The sequence below is a fragment of the Microtus oregoni genome, unplaced genomic scaffold, assembly GCF_018167655.1.
Source record: "Microtus oregoni isolate MIOR12 unplaced genomic scaffold, Mior012 000013F_ref0000133, whole genome shotgun sequence".
Taxonomy (NCBI): domain Eukaryota; kingdom Metazoa; phylum Chordata; class Mammalia; order Rodentia; family Cricetidae; genus Microtus; species Microtus oregoni.
This window is the reverse complement of record NW_024543072.1, coordinates 37,538,709-37,560,071: the sequence shown is the minus strand read 5'-3', so window position 1 is coordinate 37,560,071 and position 21,363 is coordinate 37,538,709. Positions and strand designations below refer to the sequence as shown.

At 41.7% G+C, this 21,363-nt stretch overlaps 1 protein-coding gene across 1 annotated transcript in view; it reads left to right on the top strand.

The window, feature by feature from the left end:
- The window catches only part of Slc9c2 (solute carrier family 9 member C2 (putative)), a 58,700-nt gene that overhangs the window by 13,775 nt on the left and 23,562 nt on the right, over positions 1 to 21,363 (top strand). Inside the window, exons 7-17 of the mRNA XM_041662448.1 lie at positions 40 to 139; positions 1,556 to 1,699; positions 6,213 to 6,381; positions 8,085 to 8,166; positions 9,096 to 9,259; positions 10,562 to 10,678; positions 12,336 to 12,433; positions 13,523 to 13,642; positions 16,139 to 16,337; positions 17,694 to 17,882; positions 19,738 to 19,887. Coding sequence (XP_041518382.1) covers positions 40 to 139; positions 1,556 to 1,699; positions 6,213 to 6,381; positions 8,085 to 8,166; positions 9,096 to 9,259; positions 10,562 to 10,678; positions 12,336 to 12,433; positions 13,523 to 13,642; positions 16,139 to 16,337; positions 17,694 to 17,882; positions 19,738 to 19,887 — 1,532 coding nt within the window. The remainder of the gene's footprint in view (positions 1 to 39; positions 140 to 1,555; positions 1,700 to 6,212; positions 6,382 to 8,084; positions 8,167 to 9,095; positions 9,260 to 10,561; positions 10,679 to 12,335; positions 12,434 to 13,522; positions 13,643 to 16,138; positions 16,338 to 17,693; positions 17,883 to 19,737; positions 19,888 to 21,363) is intronic.

Sequence of the window (21,363 nt, the reverse complement as noted above, 5' to 3'; positions counted from 1 at the left end):
TTACTTTTAACTCTTTTCTCTCTCTCTCTCTCTCCCCAGTGGAATATTTTGGAATGTCAGGAATTGTCGCTTTGGTTACAGTAGGCCTGAATTTAGATTCATTAAGTTTTAAACCGAGGATGGAGTTCATAATTACTAAGTGAGTTTTCTGCCGCATATTCAGTATAGATTCCATAGGATTTTGTATGTATACATTAGTCTGCCTGCATGTACACCTGTAGGCCAGAAGAGGGCACCAGATCTCAAAATGGATGGATGTGAGTCACCATGTGATTGCTGGGAATTGAACTCAGGACCTCTGGAAGCACATCTCTCCAGCCCCTTAGCTGTTTATTCCTTCATTTAAGCCACCAATCTTTTTCTGCTGCTATGGCCTGGGTGTTGAATTTTAAGCCTGAGCAATGGGAAAAAGACATTTTCTAAAAACAAACAAAACAAACCCATTATTGTTAAAGGGTGTACTTGTTTTTATAAAAAAAAAAACCCTAGTGATAAGTATTCTAAAACTATGTATTTTGGGGGCCCTATTATATGCAAAGGCATTGTTAGACTCTATGGAAATCATTTAAAAAGTATTCAACTCATTAGTTATTCTATGACAGCTGAGAACTAAGCACTGGGGTTTGAGGTCCTCCATTCATGCTTTTCCCCACAGGAGCTCTGAGTGGTTTGAATCAGGAGACGGGAATCTCTTGGGGAGTCATACTATGTCCTAGTTATACCAGATACCATGCTTTACCTGCAGCTAAAATGTGGCTTCCTAACACTTCTTCCCCAGTGTAGACCTTGAGAGCCACTGGTGAGGCTTTGGGGCAAAGCAGCTCAAAGTCCTCAGAGAGGGAATCGAGAGGAGGCAGGATTTGAGATCTGCCTGGAGATGTCAGATCTGGTCCTGGCTCATGCAAGCCAGCATACCCTACATATGCCACATCACAGCTTTTTCAGAAGCCATCTGAGAACAACCTATTGGTCTCCCTTGCTTAACTGTGGTGGTGTAGGCAATCAACACTGCAGGGGCTCAGAAGAGGTCATGGCTAATCAGAGAGCGTCAGATGGAGAACACAGGGCAAGAACCAGGTTGCCCAGATGTGTAGGAATTCAGCAGACTGAAAAGCAGACAAGAGAGGCTTTCCAAATGCAAGTCACAGCAGAAGTGGTGAAGTGGCATTGCATCCTCCTCAGCGGTCACTTTGCAGTACCCACGTGGCTCTTTGTAGCCATTCTCACGCAGGACATTCAGCTCCAGTATTAGATGAACCGCTGGGTAACCCCATAGAAATCGGTGTATCACCAGCTTGGGGATGGTGTTATTTCTCTTCTTTGCTCATACTGTTGCATTGTGAGAGGCACACCAGGAGTTGTGGTGTGATGTAAACAGTGACCTGAATGTCTTAGATTGTCTAGGTGGTTGACCGTAACTAGGATGGAGGACCCAGTTTCCTCTGAGATAACAGTGTCATAACCGAGTTAGTCAGAACAGAGGTAGTTTTATGTGAAAAAGCATATATTTTTGAAAGTGCATCAATTAAAATGTGATTTTTTTTATCCATCCTAGGTTCTTAATAATGTGTTCATCTGCATATGAACATTTAATATATGGCTTCTTTGGCATTGTGATTGGCTGTGGAGAAATCAAATATTTCAGATTCCACTCACTAGTTTTCACTGTCACCTTATTTGTAACAGTGAATTTTGCAAGGTAATGATTCATTTTAAAGTTTTCTTTGCTGGACTTAGATTTTTTGTATATATATATATGCATTTATGTATTCAGGTGTGTATGCATGTGCATGTGTGTGCATACATGTGGAGGCTGATGTTGAATGTCTTCCGTTACATTTTCTCTATCTTATTTAAAAACTACATGTTTATTTGCTTTCTTATTTATTGATATATATTTCCATGCATGCACATATATTCACACATTTTGCTGTCAGAGGACAAAAGGCAGGAGTTGATTCCCTTCTGACACCACGTAGGTCCTAGGGATGGAACTCAGGTTTTCCGACTTGGCAGCAAGTGCCTTCATCTGCTGAGTCACCTCCACTGGGCCCTCCACTGTATTTTTTGGGACAGAGTCTTTACCTGAACCTGGAGCTCTCTGCTTCAGCTCAACTGACATACTGGCAGGCCCCAAGGATAGTCCCATCTTGCCTCCTGAACACTGGGGTCACAGGTACAGACTTCTACTCCCGCCTCTTATGTGGGTGCTGGGGATTGAACTCAAGTCCTCACTCTTGTGCCCCAAGCACTTTGCCAACTGAGCCATCTCCCAACCCCCCTCCCGCCCACACTTAGATTCTTAAGCTCAGAGTTAGAATTGGAAGCAGTGGAGTCTGGGGAAGAAATGTTCTGTGCTGGGGAATGTGCGCTGTTGATGGGGCCTTGGCAGTGGCATGCTGTGAAGCCCTGGGTGAGTGGCTTTTTTCGGGTTTCTTACCCCTGAGTGTGATAGAAATGCCGAGTCCCAGGCCTGCCTTACTGATTCTGCTGACTGAGCAGAGGGGAGATCCAGAAAGCAGTTCTGTGTATTGTCAGGTCCTTTGGACTCAAGGTCAAAGTTAGAGCACACAGGACGAGATGAATGGAATTCCCCATCTTGCTGACTTTCTCATCACGTGTGGTAATCAGAACCTTCGGTAAAGTCATTGTCTAAGCACTTGCCCTGTGGACTAAGCCACTGATAGTAACTCAGCTCCACGAAAGAGATGTTATTGCATCAGTTTACAGAGGAAGTTTCCAGGGACCTCAGAAACTTGCCTGGAGTCAGCCACCCAGCCTGCAAGGACAGAGCTGGGGTGAAAGGTGGACTTAATGAACTCCCTACTCAAATGCCATTGCCTGCCCCTGATAGCATGTCTTCTATAAGGATTCTTGACAGCGTGACTTCTATACAGGGCAGTGGCCAAAGGACCTTGCTTTATAAGATGCTATTTTGAATCCAGTCTTATGATTCAGGAATCATTACCATGCAATCTAACACACCACTCCTACACTCTGTCCAGCATGTGCCACATCTATTGCACATTTACTGTTTACACTTGGCTGTTAAATCAGTAGGTCTCTTAACCATCTTTGGTTTGCAAATCAGTCCTTGCTTCCTACCTGAATTTGTAGGTCCAAGTTTATTTCTGGGCTCATATCACTCTCTCATACTTGCCATCTCTGAGATGTTCTACAATAGCCTTGGGCACATGGTCCAGTTTCTGACTTGGACACTGACATGTATAATATGAAACCATTTTCCTTATATGTCTGTAATAACTTAGGTATTAAATAATAGCCTCAAAAATAAAACTTTGTTTCTGTAACTTTATGTTACATATTATCATGTAAGTGGAGGTCATATCAGAATCATTATGACGTTACACACCATATACACACAGACATACACACAAACAGATACACACATAGACATACACACACAGACAGACATACACAGACATACACAGACACACAGACAGAGAAACACATAAACACACAGACACACACACGGACACACAGATATATAGAGATATGGACACATACACACAAACAGACACACACACAGACTTACACAGACAGACAGACATATACACAGACATACACAGACACACAAACACACAGAGGAACACATACACAAACACACAAACACACAGAGGAACACATACACAAACACACACATACACAGAGACATACACACACAAACAGACATACCTACAGACATATACAGACACATAAACACACTCACAGATGTGGACACATGCACACAAAACACACACACACAGTTACTCTGATACTTTTCTTTCAACTCAAAGGTTGGGGAGATCCCTTATGTAAATGGCCGGTCCTTATGGGAATAGATGGGAGTGGTTGGCAAATCATAGTGATGACGGAAACTGCCGTGGTCTTCTCTAGCCAGGTCTGTTCTGATATCAGGAACTGACAGTGCCTTTGGAGGCTTTGGTCAGGCCTCTGCTCTATCCAGCTTCTTTGGGCTACTGCCACACCCCAAGAAACCGCCTCACTTTCCACCTGCTGTTGGGCCATCAACAGGAACTACATTTCCTCACAAGCTTCCCCATTTTTAAAGGTCTCCCCTTTGAATCCCTGACTCTAGACCTGTAGGAAGCCATCAAGCTTTTACTTCAGTGGGAAATTTCCTGCCATGTCCCCTCTCCCTTCCTCCTGTTTAGCGCCCTAAACTGAGAGTGGCCTAGAAACACCCATCTCCTACTGTCTTAGGACCGGCTGGATTAGCCAGCTCTTCCAAGGTGTTTGGTTGTTTGGCTATGCAGATTTGCTTTCTCAACTTAGAGTCTCCAGAAAGTGGTGCTTCTCCTAACTGTTCTCTAGTGATATCCCTCACCACAAGCTGCATTCTAGGCAAACAGCGGTTCCACATCTTTTCATTTGCAAAGAGGCTAGGTAAACACAACAAGAGCTTCTGGTAAAAGTCTCAAGGGTCACAGTGGCAATGAAAGTACAGTGCCTTTCTCTTCAAGAAGTCTGCCATCTTGTTGGTAGGATAAGAGAAATATTCAAATGATTGTAACATAAGGAAACTAAGCTTTATAATTTGAAAAAATGAACGAAATGTATGCCCTGGCAATGCTGAAGCATACATGGGCAGCCTGTATATTTGTTGAACTTGTCCATACTGGATTTCATGGTTTAAGTTGATGAGGATAACTGACCAGGTCTCTTCTTCAACAGTGCACCAGATCTCATTACAGGCTGTGAGCCACCATGTGGTTGCTGGGAATTGAACTCAGGGCCGTTGGAAGAGCAGGCAGTGCTCTTAACCACTAACCCATCTCTTCAGTCCCTGGGGGTCCACAGCTAGTCATGAGTTTCTGTGAAATGTCTGCTCTGTGATAGATTTACATATTCAAGAAAAATGGGTCCAGAGAGAGAGAGAGAGAGAGAGAGAGAGAGAGAGAGAGAGAGAGAGAAAGAGAGAGGAGTTGTTAGCAGAAAATTTATGGACAAATGAGGCAAATGAGGGGGCATTTCTGGATTGGAGGAGAAGATGAGCGCAGTGTAATTTTATCTTGGACCTCATTTGATACACGGGAGCTATGGAGCTCTGAGGTCACTAGGTCACCAGGTGATACACAGACATACATGTAGGCAAAATGTCCATACACATAATAAAACAATGAAAAGAAGGTTAGGTTCTGAATTTTTTCACAAGATCCTATTGAAAAGTGGCCTTAAAATAAGCAGAAACACATTGAAGTATAGGATTCTTTTCCACCCATTTGTGTGTGTGTATCTGTGGGCATGTATATAGTGCATATATGTACATATTTTACATGTATGTGGGTGTATGTGTGAGGGATGTGCATGCACATGTGTGTGTATGCATGCTTGTGGGGGAGCCCTGAGGTTGATTTTGAGACTCTACTTCTGCTGATCTTCCACTTTCTTCACTGAGGTAGTCTCTCAGTCAGGCCCAGGGCTCAGGCTCCCTGATACAGCTATTCTCATAGTCTGCTTAGGGAATCTCCTGCCTCTGCCTCCTGAGGCTGGAATTGCAGGTGGACCCCCACATCCACCAGGTGTGTACTTGGGTTCTATGATCTGAACTCCAGTCTCCATACTTCTCCGACAATTTTTTTCATCCCTGAACCATCTCCCCAGGCCTAGCGTATGTTTCTTGTAGGAGGTTAAAAAAATTTGCCTGGTTAAGTTTATAAATGTGTCTATAGTAATTTTGTTTTCTTGGGGGGGGGGTGGTCTGATCATCACTTCTTCCAATTCCAGTTTCTCAGTCATTTTGTGGTTTGTCACAGAACAGATGAACTTGTCAGGATGCTTTGGAGAACTGTCCATATTCCCACAGGACAGGGAACCCTGATTGCTTTTCGGGCTTGGGGGGGGGACTTAATTGGGGGAGGGGGAGGGAAATGGGAGGCGGTGGCTGGGAAGAGACAGAAATCTTTAATAAATAAATAAATTAAAAAAAAAAGAATTTACTACCTAGCTGCAAACTATACACCGTAGTGTTAGCGATAAATCCTTACATTTGTGTAGACTCTTCCACTATACACAGACTATAGTGCTCACAAACTTCAGATTAGCTCCAGGGACTTACTGGTAACCTCTGCTGTTTTCTCATCCCTGGAAACTCTTAAGTGAAGTTTTGTGCTGAGTACACAATTTTAACCATGTATAACATTACTGTATCATGTACGTTTTATTTATTTATACCATTTTCCTGTGCACAGGTTGCTTACTGTTCTCTTCGTGAGCCCTATTTTGATGCATTCAAGTTATGAGTATGACTGGCGATGGGGCGTTGTCATCGCATGGTCTGGCATCAGAGGTGTTTTTAGCTTACTCCTGGCTCCAGATATTTATAGTTTTTCTGAACGTAAAATAGAGGCACCGCATATGGTAAGGAAAATAATCACGTGCTACGAATATTTTTATTGACTCATTTATTACTTACTATGTAGCATACTATACCTCATCTTAAAGTTAACCAACTTTGAATTAGGGTTTTTTTTTAAATGCATTTTTTTCAGTAGAAAAGGACATTGTCAGAAAAAAGTTTATGTTGATCATGTGGAAGGGGCCAGCATCCACACAGTGATTGTTAATAGGGTTATTTGTATGTTTGATTTCCAATCCTGACTCCACCATTCACAGACCGGCTGACTTTGGGGGATATACCTTTGCTTCGTTGAATCTCAGCTTCTAATTGAGGGTTGTAAAAATAGCTGACACCTAATAAATGCTCAGTAAGTTTTACCAAACATACAAATGCCATTTCCCCCCCTAATAACTATCAGAAAAGTGATAATAAAATGCCTTCATCTAGGACATTCAAATTCATGTAGCTGCCAGAACAAAATTGGAGATGCTAGTGATGTGTACCAAAGGAATATATATCTTTTGAGTTTATAAATTGTTGCATTAAGCATATTTTTTAGTCTTCAGACTCATTTAACAATGTTTGGCTGAACTCAGGCAGTTGTGGTGCACGCCTTTTGTCCCGGCCCTTGGGAGGCAGAAGCAGGCAGATCTCTGTGAATTCAAAGCCAGCCTGGTTTACATAGGAAGTTCCAAAACACCCATAGCTTTGTAGAAAGACTCTGTCTCAAAAAAGTCTGGCTGAAGACTTCGTGATCTGTAGTGACAAACAAAACTTGGTTTCCTTTCCTCTTTCTCAAAGCCTTGGGCTCGCTAGTGGGTTCTAGCAGTCCAGAGGTGTGGCACTGAAGCAGACACCCCTGATACGCTGGTAGTGTGAGGGGACCTCACCATTGTTGTTTCTGCAGTGATGGGGATCAAACCAAGGGCCTTGTACATGCTAAGCAAATATGTTAACACAGCCCTAGTCCCTGCACCTCTGTGTATATGGCAGTACTGAACAAGGTAGAGAAATTTCTTAGAAACCTTTCTCAAAGGAAAAGTACAATAACCAAAAACTTAGCCTCTCAGATTCTCTCTTATGCAATGAACTGGCCTAAAATCAAACCAATGAGCTGTGAGCTAACATTTGGGTACTGTGTTATTGTGTTCCCCAAACCAATGAGCTGTGAGCTAACATTTGGGTACTGTGTTATTGTGTTCCCCAAACCAATGAGCTGTGAGCTAACATTTGGGTATTGTTTTATTGTGTTCCCCAAGTCGACATGATATTAAGAACTCCCTGTGTTGTACTCCAAACCTATAGTCACAACTCTGGGCAGGCACCGGGGAGTAAGAATGTTTGGCAAGTACCTAGGATGACTCTGATCAGTTTGGGGAAATGTTTTGGAGGAGATATTGTTATCAACTTCATTTTTCAGTGAAGGGCACTGGGGCTTGGAGGGCTTAACTGGCCCAAAGCATTGGAAAGATCTCTCTCTGTGTCCTTAGCCCAGAATATACATGACTAACCCTTTTTTCTTATTCAAATTGAAAATTAAGTTTTGCCTCATGTACTCTGGCCAAACAGTTGTCCACAAAATAACCCTTTGACTTTAGCTTGTTGAGACAGAATTTAAAAATGCGGATTGAGTTAGAGTTTTACAGGTGGTTAAATGAACATTGTTTATCCCTGGGAAGAGTATTTGATATTTGGCTCTAACATCTGTATGTTTTGGTTTTAGTTTATATTCTATATACAAATACTATCAATATTGACAACAGGAATAAATTCACATATGATGCTTCGATCAGCCAAGACATTAGGTAAAGTATTATTATATACTTTAAATATTATATTATGTTGTATTATATAGAGGTTTGTTTGAGAGAAAATGCAAATAGAGTATTAATGGAAGGTTGTGTAGACATGTCTTATGGACTACAGGAACTGGCTCATACATGATTTCTTTTCATTAATGAATTGCATATAAATTATTCTTTAACTGCATTATTGGTTCATATAATTTAATAAAAACATATGAAAAGAATCCCCAAAAAGCCAGGTCTTTCCCTTCTACCAGTATGTCTAGAATGATAGGATGATTCTGCTGGGTCTGGTCATCCAGAGACCCAGGCCCCCTTTCTCTTACTGCTTCTCTAGTCCATAGGCTGCCTTTGTGCTTGCAGGGTAGAAACTGCTCTGTACCAAAGTCTAACTAACACGAGAGAAATTGCTCGTGTCCACAGTCTAACCAGCTAGCAAGAAGTTGGAATGTGGGGACAGGAGGACAAGCAGCTCTTCTTTAAGGACAGATGTATCATTTTAATGCACACTCCATAGGCTCGAGCTTAATTACGGGAGACACAGGAGTGACAGAACCTCGAAAATCACTTTTTTTCTGGCTGGCCATGTTTTTAGTCAGAAGTCAGAAATTCTGTTGGCAGAAGGATGAAGGAGAGAAAGGACATAGGGAGATGCTTCCCAAGCTCTGCTGAAGCTGCTTATCTTAAAAAAAAAATTGAATTCAAAGACAAATGTAAACATAGAGACAATAAAATCATAAATAGGGACATTTAATAACATCTAAGAGGAATCTGAACCTATTTATAATATAATTACATGAGAACGGTAAAATAACAAACATATAGAGAAATCCAGCAGAAGAGCATTGGTAGCAGTGGGAACAAGGGGGAGGGGTGGAAGCTGGGGTGGGAACTATGCTAATGCCTTCATTTCTTCTTTTTGATCGCAGGTTTGTGTGCTCTCTCCCTTCCAAGACAAATGGCTGTTCGAAATGCCATTGAACACATACAACAGAATATACAGAATGCAATAAATTTATTTAAAACAGAAAAAATTTTAACAAATGTTAACTGGAATGTAGTAGAAGAAAAGGCAAATATTGGATACAATCCTGTGAGTTGATAGACATGATGGTCATCTTATTTTCCCCCTCTGGGTCTTCCTGTCTTCCCTGACTCAGTATTAGAGACACGATTCTGGGGTTGAAGAGACAGCTCAGTGGGTAGAGTGCTCGACACGCAAGCATGGAGACCTGAGTTCGATTTCCAGAACATACATGGAAAAGCCCGGTGTGAGGGTACTTGCTAGTAATTTCAGTTCTGGGGAGCCCTGGAGTTCACAGGACAGCCATCCTAGCCTCATCTGTGAGCTTCTGCTTCCAGTGAGTGACTGTTTCAAAAAGTAAATGTCTAAAATTGTCAGAGAACAAATTTAATTAGTAAAAATCCCTTTGAAAAGTAAACCAAAACCAAAGTGGCTCTTCTGAGGTGATCTCTGTCCTCCACACACATGTACACACACATACACAAACTTACATCTGTGTACATACGCATATGCACAAACGTGAGTCTACTATCCAAATACCGGAAAATAGAGGGGGAAATCTATTAACTTTGATGTCCTGGTGAAGCATCTTCTTTGAATTCTGTCCCTAAAAGAAAGTCTTCATGATTGGCCTTTATATTAGATACAAGAAAAATGGATGTTTGTTCAAAATTGCTGGTTAAATTCCAAGCAATGACCTCGGCTAAGATGATGCTTCCAACAGGTAGAGATCCTGAGAGATCTCTCTCTGTGTTTTATAAAAAGTAGAAACCATAGGCTAAGGTAGAGAGTAGTGAAGTATAGACAGGCTTAAAGGGTAAACTGGCTTCTAAATCTCTCAAAGGAATATTTCCTTCATGGCAATTGAAGTCAATGGTCTAATATTGTGATGCTTTGAAAGAAAATGCTCCCCCAAAGGGAATGGCACTATTAGGAGGTATGGCTTTGTTGGAGTGGGTGTGGCCTTGTAGGAAGTGTCTCACCGTGGAAGAGGGCTTTGAGGTCTCCTATGCTCAAGTTACACCCAGTGTCTCAGTTCACTTCCTGTTGCCTGCAAGAGGTAGAACATAGAACTCCCAGCTCTTTCTCCAGCACCACGTCTACCTGCTTGCCTCCCACAATGATGATAATGGACTAAACCTCTAACTGTAAGCTGCATATTAAATATTTTCTTTTATAAGAGTTGCCGTGGTCATGGTGTATCTTCACAGCAATAGGAACCATAACTAAGACACATATGGCAAAGCATTAATCAAGTTATATACAGCTTATTGCTGTAGCAATTCTGAGCGAGTTACTAAAATCTTTGTTAAGTATGATGTTTATCTTGTTTTAGCCTGTTTTTGCTTATTTTCAACTTTGTCTCTTTAGATTTTAAAACAGACGCACACTGTTCAGGTTTCTTCTTTTCATGGTCCAATAGAGGAGTCCCCAACAGATGAAGTTTTAATAGAAGAGGCCAGATTGCATGTAGCTATAATACAAATGGTTGGTATTATTCAAACAATATTATTATTTTTTGTCTCACAAGCCTTTAATCCTTATAGTTTTTGGATAATTAGAAAACCTTTTTGTCTTCTGAAATAATCTATGGACTGTCAAAATTAGTCTTTGAGTTACAGAAATTTATTTATTTGGTGTGTGTGTGTGTGTGTGTGTGTGTGTGTGCGTGTGTGTGCACTGTGGAATAAACCTTCTATACACTGTAAATATGCATTATTCTCAGTGGTTAGTAAAAAGCTGATTGTCCAGTAGCCAGGCAAGAAGTATTAAGTGGTACAAGCAAACTGAGAGAGATGGGGTGAAGTGGGGCAGAGTCAGAGGAGTCGCCAGCAGATACAGGGAGAAGCAAGATGAGCATGCCATACTGAGAAAAGGTACCAAGCCACATGGTAGAGCATAGATAAAAAATGTGGGTTAATATAAGTTTAAGAGTTAGCTAGTAACAAACCTGAGCTATCGGCCAAGCATTTGTAATTAATATAAGCCCCAGTGTGTTTATTTGGGAGCCGTTGGCCAGACAAAAGCTCTGCCTGCATGTGCTGAAGGTTGACAATGAGTGTTTTTCTCAATTGCTCTTCAATTTTATTTTTGGAGACAGTTTGTCTTACTGAATCTGAAGTTCACTGATTGATTAGGCTGGCTGGCCAGCAGGCCTGGGGCATCCTCCTGTCTCTACCTCCCCATTGCTGGGAGTACAGGCTGGAGCTGAGCTGAACTGAACCCTTCACAGGGATGCTGGGATCCAAACTCAGGTCCTGTGCGTGTAAGGCAAATGCCTTACTGATGGAGTCATCTCTGCAGCCTGAGTTATTAAAACTTAACAAAACCAAGTCTTCCTTCTTTGGGCTTTGAATTCAGGTTACAAAAATTTTGTTTTTAAGACTAGTAAGTTTTATCTGTCACTTTGTGGCCCTTTAAACAGCTGAAAGGTTTTATTTTGTTTTTGAGACAGGGTCTCAGTAGGTATCCCAAGCTGATCTTGAACTCATGATTCTTCCGTTTCAGTCTCCCAGGTGCTGGGATTGCAGGCTTTTGTCACCACATTCAGATGAAACTGCTTTATGGAAACTGAATACATTGTGTTCCTCTTATATGAGATTCCCCTGGCTGCTTATTTAACTTCTAGTAGTGTAATAAATTGACAGAGCCCATGATGTGTCAAGGCTGAGAACTGGTGTTAGTAATTATAATGTGAGTTATGCAAGAACCAGGAAGCCCACAATGGGAGTTGGCAAGCCAGCTGCTCAGTGGGTAAAGGCCCTTGTCTTCTTGCCTGAAGACCTGAGTTCTATCCCCTGGATCCACTTAGTGGATGAGAGAACTATTCCTATGAATTGTCTTCTGACCTTCTCGTGCTCACACACACAATAAATAAATTTAAAAAACAATGGAGTAAAATTGTAAGAGTAGCATAAGTTATTTTATACTTTTTCTTCTTTCTTTTGAAGTAAGGTTTCACTGTAGCTCAGGCAGTCCTGGAATTCATGATAATCCTCCCACCTCTCAAGTGCTGGGATTACAGGCGTGAGCCACAGTTCTCAGCCATTCCATCAATGTTTTGATCCTTTGTAATTTTTATTTCAATATAAATATATGTAAATATTTATAAGTATAAAATACTAAAATATAAAAACTGTTTCAGAGCAGCTTTGAAAAGCAATGTAATGATGGGGTCCTTGGGGTAGAGGCGGCCCGGATATTAATTGGTGCAACCAAAAGCTACTGCCCCATCCATGGAAAGTAAGTGAGACACTTCTTTATTTTTTTTCCCAGACTGAATGAATATGTGGCTATGAACAAACTGAGAATTAAATGTCCGGATTAACCAATCTATCATCTTGGCTCTCTCTGTGTCCATCTATTTGTCCACCTGTGCCCTCATCCATCTGTCCAATAACATTTTCCCTCTTCTTACTCCCGCTCCTTTTCTTTCCTCCCACCCTCCTATCTGCCCTCCCTCCTTTTGTCCTCTCCCCCTCCCTTTCTTTTTTCTACGCTGGGTCTTGAACATGCTTGGTAAACTCTCATCACTATCCCTACCCCGCATTATCTACTCTGAACGTCCCTCTTTATTCTGCCTCCCACGCTCATGAGTTTCATAACTTTGGAGATGATCAGGCTTCGATAAGAGACAAAGGAATCCATGAATAAGATTCTAGAGAGCTTTAATTGCTCTTCTAAGTATTTTGCTTTTGTATCATATTCTCTAAGTTATTGGAAAAAGAACAGCAGCCTGGATTTTGTTCATAGATTGCTCTCTGGGGATAGAGTGAGCTCTGGAGTAGTTGGCCTAAATGATGGTATGGCTAGATGCCATGCAGTGTGGTGGGAAAGGCTCATTGTCTTAAAGATGTATCAATATCCGGTCACTGTCCTGGCTAGCATTAGTGAGTGGGTATCTGAGACAAAACTGTGAGTCAGTGGCAGAGATAACAACTGGGTGGTGATTACTGTATCAGCAGTCTGGTCATCTCTATGGGAGACCTATCATTGGCCTGGGGATTATATTTGGGAAAGGTGGGGCATTCAGTTGCCTTTAGGGTCACGTAACATGAGAAAAAGGAAGCTTAATTCTAAAACTCCTAAAGGGGCTGGTCTAGAGAAACTTTAATTAGGTCCTGTCTCAGGTCAGGAAGGGTTCTAGGAACATGGGCACAGGAGTCTCAGGCTAAAAGTGTTACTGAAATATGACCACGGATATGGATAGGTGCAGGAACAAAGGGCTAAGACAGCATATTCAGTAATCCGACATTAATATTTAGTATATCTTCCCCTTTTATTGTCCTAACTGAGATACTATTTTTAACAACACACATGTGTTTTTCTTAGATTCATGAGTATTTCTGATGTTTCAACTTATGTGAGAGCTAGAAGTTGGCTTATAAAGTTTAAAAACATGTTAACTTACTTGGAATATCACAAAGAAAGGATACTTTTCACTGTACCTGGGTAAGTATTATGAACCTTTAAGAGCATCATACCCAGAATATCACCACTGCAACACTTTTAGAGTAGATTCCCCTCCTATTTAAACTAATTTTGTGACAGATGTTTACAGGTTAAGTAGTGACTGAACAGTGTGTTTGCCTCTTCTAGCTCAGCAACTTCACTGACATGCGTATAGAAGAAGATGATGGCATTTTAGGGCTAGCTCGTATACCAGGTTTCTTGCACTACTCATCTGGGTAGAGGACTGGGAAAGCGTGAGCCATACCTGCAGTGGCCCAAATCTAGCCCAAGGCAACCTTGTTTGTCAGATAAATGTCTAAAATTAAGGGAAAATCAACTGTACCTTAAGAATGCCTGATTTTCCAAAATATTATTAAATACATGCTTTGCTTAGCCTGGGTAGAGTTTTTACTTTGTTAGATAGACCGTGCACTTATATAATTTTAGAGCAGGAAAACAGCTTCTCTTTTCCAAAAGAGGACGCAAAAACAAGAACATACAGGGAATATTTTCTGCTTTCTTCCATTGAATAAATTTAAAGAGAACATGAAAAAGTAAACCCTTAACATCCTGACGTATGTTCAAGAGCATTGTTTCTCATTGCTGTAATGGGATTCTGGACACAAAGCAGCTCAAGAAGGAATAGCTTTGGCTCACAGTTTGAGGGGCGTAGATCGTCAGAGAAAGGGTGACCTTGGGAGAGTAAGGCTGCTTGTTCAGATCTGGGAGCAGTGAGAGAGGATGTCTGTCTGTCTCTTTCTGCTTCCCTTCCCCCTCTCTTCCTCTGTGCACTGCCCTACCCACCGTAGTCACACCTGCTGTGTGTTGATGATTCCAACAGCCATGCCATATCCAGAAGATAGTGCCCCACAACATCCATCTTCATCCTTTGGTTCTCACGGTCCTTGCACCTCCCATCCAAGATGTTCCTTGAGCCTCAGAGAAGGCGGCATCAGTGTCCCATTTGAGGCCAGACACTCAGCAGTGCCTTATTTTGACCAGTCATGAGTCCCACTTGGACTGTAAAAGATGGAGGCCGAGAGCCGTGTGAGTCTATGAGAATACACATATATATCTGGAAGGCATTTGACAAAGCATCGAGTGCAGGGCCACTGGGAGGACTGGGAGCTCCTGGTCATGGGCTTTTGGCTAGATCTATAGTGGTAGGCATATATTCCGTCCAGGGGAGTGGGCCTCCAATCTAATCAAGATGTGGTTGTTTCTCTCAGCACATCCATGCCAATATTGAACCAGTGGGCATATCTTTTTTTTTTTTTTTTTTTCGAGACAGGGTTTCTCCGTAGCTTTTGGTTCCTGTCCTGGAACTAGGTCTTGTAGACCAGGCTGGCCTCGAACTCACAGAGATCCGCCTGCCTCCGCCTCCCGAGTGCTGGGATTAAAGGCGTGCGCCACCACCGCCCGGCCAGTGGGCATATCTTGCCAGGCAATTTATCACGAACACCCTCAAGGTCCACAGTTGCATTTGACTGTTGATGACTTTTCTCCGTTGACAGCCTAGATAGTACGTTCCATCATTGTGAGTGCAAGCCGCAGGGAGGAAGAGTCCAGTTCAGTTTCAGCTTCACCCCTCTGTGTTCTGTGTCCAGAGTAGATGTTGTCGTCAGCGATAAGGATTTAGAAATGTAGAATATCTAGTTCTAGTGGTTAAGCAGGAACAACGACAATAGCCTTTATATTGTTTTGGAAGCCTCTGGGAGCTACCTAGGCAAGAAGTCATAAGGAAGAAATCTCACAACCAAGATGTTTTTTAATCCAATCAAGTTGGCCAAGTAAACAGCTATCATATCCAGAAACCTCTTTTGTTCATTTCTATTTTGGATGGATTAGAAAGTTTTAAGAAATGAATATGGTAATTTTTTTTTCCGAGACAAGGTTTCCCTCTGTAACTTTGGTGCCTGTCCTGGAACCAGCTCTTGTAGACCAGAACTTTGTGAGTTCTGGCCTCGAACTCACAAAGATCCGCCTGCCTCTGCCTCTTGAGTGCTAGGTTTAAAGGCATGTGCCACCACTGCCCGGCACGAATATGGTAATTGTTGAATATTTCTCCCATTTAAAAATTTTAAACAATGCTAACGAATAACACATATTCCTCTACGTTTATTGTTTCTTGCTTTTAATTTATTATATACATTAACAGAGTCAGCCTTTTCTCTTCCTCTACTATAATCTCTATGTAAAGTATGCTAGCTATTATTAGTAGTAGCAGTATTTTGTTTTTTGGAGACAGGGTTTCTCTGTATAGCGCTGGCTATCCTGGAACTCATTCTGTAGACCAGGCTGGCCTCAAACTCAGTGATCCACCTGTGTCTGCCTCCTAAGTGCTGGGACTAAAGGCCTGGCTGTAGGCTTGTTTTTTTTTTTTACTTACGTATTTAATATTATGTCTAGTTTGATTTGTTTAGACTGATGTTGGCCTTTACTGCTTACTTGTTATACTTTAAATGACTTGATATTATTTGCTCTTATTTTTTTCAGGAATAATAAATTTCTGATTTTTGTCTATCGCATTATAATTTCAGAAGAATTTGAATATGCCACATATGTTGTAGCAGTAATGTATATTTTCCCTATGATAATACACATATGGCCAACTGCAAGAGAGCTAAATATATCAGCACTGATATCCATAAACTACTATTTTATGTTTTTATACACATTAGAATCAACACTGAAGGTACTGTGGAAAATAGAAATATATTGTACAAAAAAAGAATAATTCAGATATTTTGAATCCATTTTCTGTTATCTTATTATCAAAATAACTTGATACCAGAAGCTATTTGTTATTGCAGCTGATGGATCCTGGGATGTTCACAGCCTTAGTGTCAGTCTTGGCCATCGGCTGCATCTCATCATAGTAGAGAGACTCCCAAGGGTTAGGTGATAGAAAACTGGTATTTCAGGCATAAACACTTCCCTCACATGATTCATGGAATGTATAAGCAAATACAAATGAATTGGCTTGAGAGTCACGTGCCTGGACAGGAGACTCAGTAATGGTAATTGATGGTGCTTTGCTATTAATAGTATTGCAGCAAACTTGTCTACTGCCTTTAAATTATTATTTTGGTTTTTCAGCTCCATTATAGATGCTATATTTTGAGTCTCACTAAACATTTTGATGTGTATTAATAATTTGGGGGAATTCCAGACAAGTAGCTTAAAATTCAGATTTTATTTCTTTCTTTTTTTTTTTTTTTTTTTTTGATTTTTCGAGACAGGGTTTCTCCGTAGCTTTTGGTTCCTGTCCTGGAACTAGCTCTTGTAGACCAGGCTGGCCTCGAACTCACAGAGATCCACCTGCTTCTGCCTCCCGAGTGCTGGTATTAAAGGCGTGCGCCACCACCGCCCGGCAAAATTCAGATTTTAGAATACAACTCATGGGACTGGAGAGATGGCTCAGAGCTTAAGAAGGGGCAGTGCCCTCTAGAGGGTCTGAGTCCAGTTCCCAGCAAACACACTGAGTAGTTCACAATTAGCCATTGTAGACACAGTTTTTCTGTCCCGTCAATCAGCTCTATCCCGCCAGCCGGATCCTAAGTAACCATACAGAAACTTAATATTAATTATAAAAACTTGGCCGGTAGCTTAGGCTTATTTTTAGCTAGCTCTTGTAACTTCAGTCAACCCATTTCTATCACTCTATGTGATCCTCTGACTCTCCCCAGTCTTCTCTCTGCCCCCTAAATCCTGGCTAGCTATCAGTCAATCGTTTTTTTTTTGTTTGTTTTTTATTAAAAAGGACAGCAACACATTTTCACAGTACACAGAAGGATTATTCCTCAGAAATCCATAACTGTAACTCCAGATCCAGGGTATCAGATGCTCTCTTCTGGACTCCATGGGCACCTGCACACAGGTAGTATGCGTAAACATATGCTCAGGTGAATACACACACATAAAACAAAAAGGTCACACCTAGGGTGTAACTCACTTCTAGCTAACTTACAAGTTTAAATATTTCCCTCTCCCCTATGTCAATATATAGTTGTTATGGAGTAACATATGTTCTGTTTGTGTTTTTAAACAGATAATGATTTTAAAAAAAAAGTACTTTCTTCAGAATTGGAATACTTTGGATTTTTTCATCATAGTTATGGGAATCGTTGATATATTGTGCATCTACTTTGTCAAGCTGAGACCAGACAGCTTGATTCTGATCCAGTTTACAGTGGTGATAGGATATTTAAGAATAATTAGGTTTCTTCCTATCTTTAAGGTAAGGCTTCCTATGCTAAAATACTGGTTCACCGCATGGTTTACTAAGTGAGTTTAGTAAGCCTCACTCTTTTGAGAAAATGAGAGAAGGAGCTGTCTCTTTCAGAATGTTCTTCAGGCAGAGTTTCTTGGGTTTACTTAACAGAAGTATGGGTGAGGCTTTACTTACAGAGGTGACTCAGAATTGGCAGGTCAGTTTCTTTCCCCAGCAGTCCTCACCATTACATAATCTGGGGAAGAGACCTTGTGAGCCTTGTAAGTTTCAGGGACTTTCTGATACTTGTGAGTGGTTTACTTTCTGAGTCTTAAGGAGACTTCCTCCAGAATAGAATGTTTCATTTTAGAGGAGATGGTTAAACAAACACAAATCTATTGAGAGTGTGCCCAGCAGTTCTCAATCAGTTAGTTAACCCTCCTGTCTTGTACTGCCTGAACAAAATCATAGTAAAGTGTATTTAATAAATCAATATTATTATATAGTTGGGTTTTTTAATTAAGCACTTACTTTTTGCCAGGAACTGGGGCAAGTACTTTATATACTTTATCCAGTTAAACTCTTACAATAACCTTCTGGGGTAGGTGTAACTTCTACATAAAGTTAGGTGCCCTAAAAATTAGACTCAGTCCAAGGTGACTTCAAAAAGAAACATCTCTGCCTTGGCAAAGATTGGGAAAACATTGGAGATCTTTATTTTAGATGCCTTAGGCATCAGTGGTCAGCTCAGGGGGTGTCAGTGTATCACAAGAGAAGGCTTTAAAAACATTTTCTTTAAACAAAATCCCTCTACACCCAAGTTTGTAATCAAATGGCACCTTATACGTTCTAACTCTGTTCTTTTAATTCCGGCACCATGGTACTATTTTCTTGTTACTTTCTCCTCTACTGATATTGAGTCTCTCACCAAATGCTCCTGTGCTCTGACCCAGCATTGTCTCTATGGGAAGCACCTTGCTGTGACAGTTGGCTTTGGAGCAGTGGCTCCATTGGGTTCCTAGGCCTTACATATTAGTTTCATTTTGCTTAGGAGGAAACGGAGTCCTCAGAGTCACAGGGAGTTTGCTGAAGGTAACAGAGATAGTGACTGGAGAGATGGTATAAGAGATCTCAACCTCTTAAGTCCCTGCATTAGGTGGCCGCAGCCTAAAAGTAGAGAAATGTAGAACAAGGAAGGAAGGAGGCCTGCATGGTGCAGAGAGAGCATTTATTCCTCAAAGCTGTTTCTCAACGCCCTGGGCCACCACTTCTGCTTTCTGATATTGAAGAGGAGAGAGACTGTGGTACAGGGACTGGGACTCCACCTAAAGCTACAGTCAATTATTCACAGAACTTTGACTTTCGGGAGTGGTCACAAAGCCAAGTGCGTATGGATGCAGTCAGTGGCCCCGCTGACCACACACCACAGTGTCTGACACTGAACTTCTGGACAGGACCAAATTCTGCATTTCTAGAAAGTTCCTGGACATGTTTTTTGCTGGCCTACATTTAACACTTGGAGAATTTCTGCCAGAATGGGTGTTTTCCTCATGATTTTTTTTTGTTAAAAAAATAAATTAACACACAGTATTAGATTTCAATCTAGGGTTTTCAAATAAAACTATATTTTTATTAATTTTGCTCCCTCCTCTACCACCCTATTGCCTCTTCTTGTGCACCCCAGTCTCTTTTCCACTTTTCTGTCCCACGGCTCTGTTGCCTCCTCTGCCTTGCTCAGTGCCTTTAATTCCCTTCTCTGGTCTCCACAGCCTGTACCTACACTCTCTCCTGCTTACGTGTATGCCCATAGCATTGTAAACTCGACCCTCATGAAAGAGAAAACAATTAAATGCATGATTTTTCCTTCACCTTATTGCTCCAGATTATAATACCAATACTAATAAATATTGCGGACGTACAGATCAAGAAGAGCCTCAGTTTGATGTACAGTATTACAAAAGGCTATGTCAAAAGTCAGGAAGATGCCAAACTTTTGGTCAGGCAAATTTCTGGTCGTGAATCAATCTATCAGGTGAGAAACAGGCAGAGGACGGGGTGGATGGGAATTACCTTACCTAGGTATACTCATGTCTTTAGGATCAGCTTGTCAGGTATGTGACCAACAGACAGATCTCAGTAGTCAACACAGGTTCAAATGTTTGTTATACAAGGTTCTTCAGAGAACAGTATAAACTTTCATGTGTGTATGTGTGTGTATGTGTGTGCATACGCACATATGTGGGTGTATGGTTGTGTGTGTATGCACTTGGGTGTGCTCTGTGAGACCCTACCTCAAACAAAACAAGACAAGACACAACAAGCAAAAGCAATAATGATGATGATGATGATTACCCACCAAAAAGAGAACTGAAAATGCTGAACAAAGCCAAATGTGAGCTGGGCGCTTACGGAGCCTCATGGTGAAGCTGATGGTCGTGGGAACAGTACTGGTAGTGAGATGGGTGTAAAGAGTGAGTGAGTCGTGATGAGTCACTGGTCCAAGAAGAGTTGGCAAGTAAAAGTGACTCCGCTTGCTCCCGCCCAGCCAGAAACAGCCCCTGTTAAATGTAATGCTTAGCCCTCTGCGTGTTCGCTAGCCCTCTGCGTGTTCTCTAGCCCTCTGCATGTTCGCTAGCCCTCTGCGTGTTCTCTAGCCCTCTGCGTGTTCTCTAGTCCTCTGCGTGTTCTCTAGCCCTCTGCGTGTTCTCTAGTCCTCTGCGTGTTCGTTAGCCCTCTGCGTGTTCTCTAGCCCTCTGCGTGTTCGCTAGCCCTCTGTTGCATTCTTTCTGTTCATTTGCAGACCCATTAAAATGTTGCTTTAATTTTTTTTGACCATCATTTTGATTATTTCTTTCTCCAAGCAATGATTTCTCTTCCTCCCTCCCTCCCTCCTTCTTTCTTCCTCTCTCTCCCTCTTTCTTTCTTCCCCTCTCTCTCTCTCCCTCTTTCTGTCTCTTGAATCTCTTATTTGAAAAGTTTCTGTTTCCTGCATGCCTTCTGCTCCCTTGATGTCCCATTTCAAAAGTGGGAATTGTTTCTAGGTTATACTGGACAACACAGTGAGTTCTAGGTTGCTTGAGGCTACATAATGGGACCCTTTCCCTCCCCTGCCACAGCCCTCCCCAAACAGAAAACAAAGAAACAAAACAGAGAATGTGGAGAAGTTCACAGGGGAAAAGGCTTTAGAAGGAGGAAGATGAGAGAAGACAAACTGGGAAGGGCGCTAAGGAAGGGCTCTAAGGACGTTTGGAGACATTTAGGAGCTGGCAGAGGGATCTGGAGGAGTTGCCTTGATAGCTAAGGTAGAAAAGAAGCCTCCATTGGCACTTTAAAGGGAGAGATGACCCAGTGGTTAAGAGCACTGGCTGTTCTTTCAGAGGCTCCATATCCATTTCTCAGCAGCACATGGCACCTCACAGTCATCTTTAGCTCTAGCTCCAGGGATGTGATGCTGGCATCTACTCCCCCAGGTACCAAGCACTCATATGGTGCAGACATAAATTTGGAT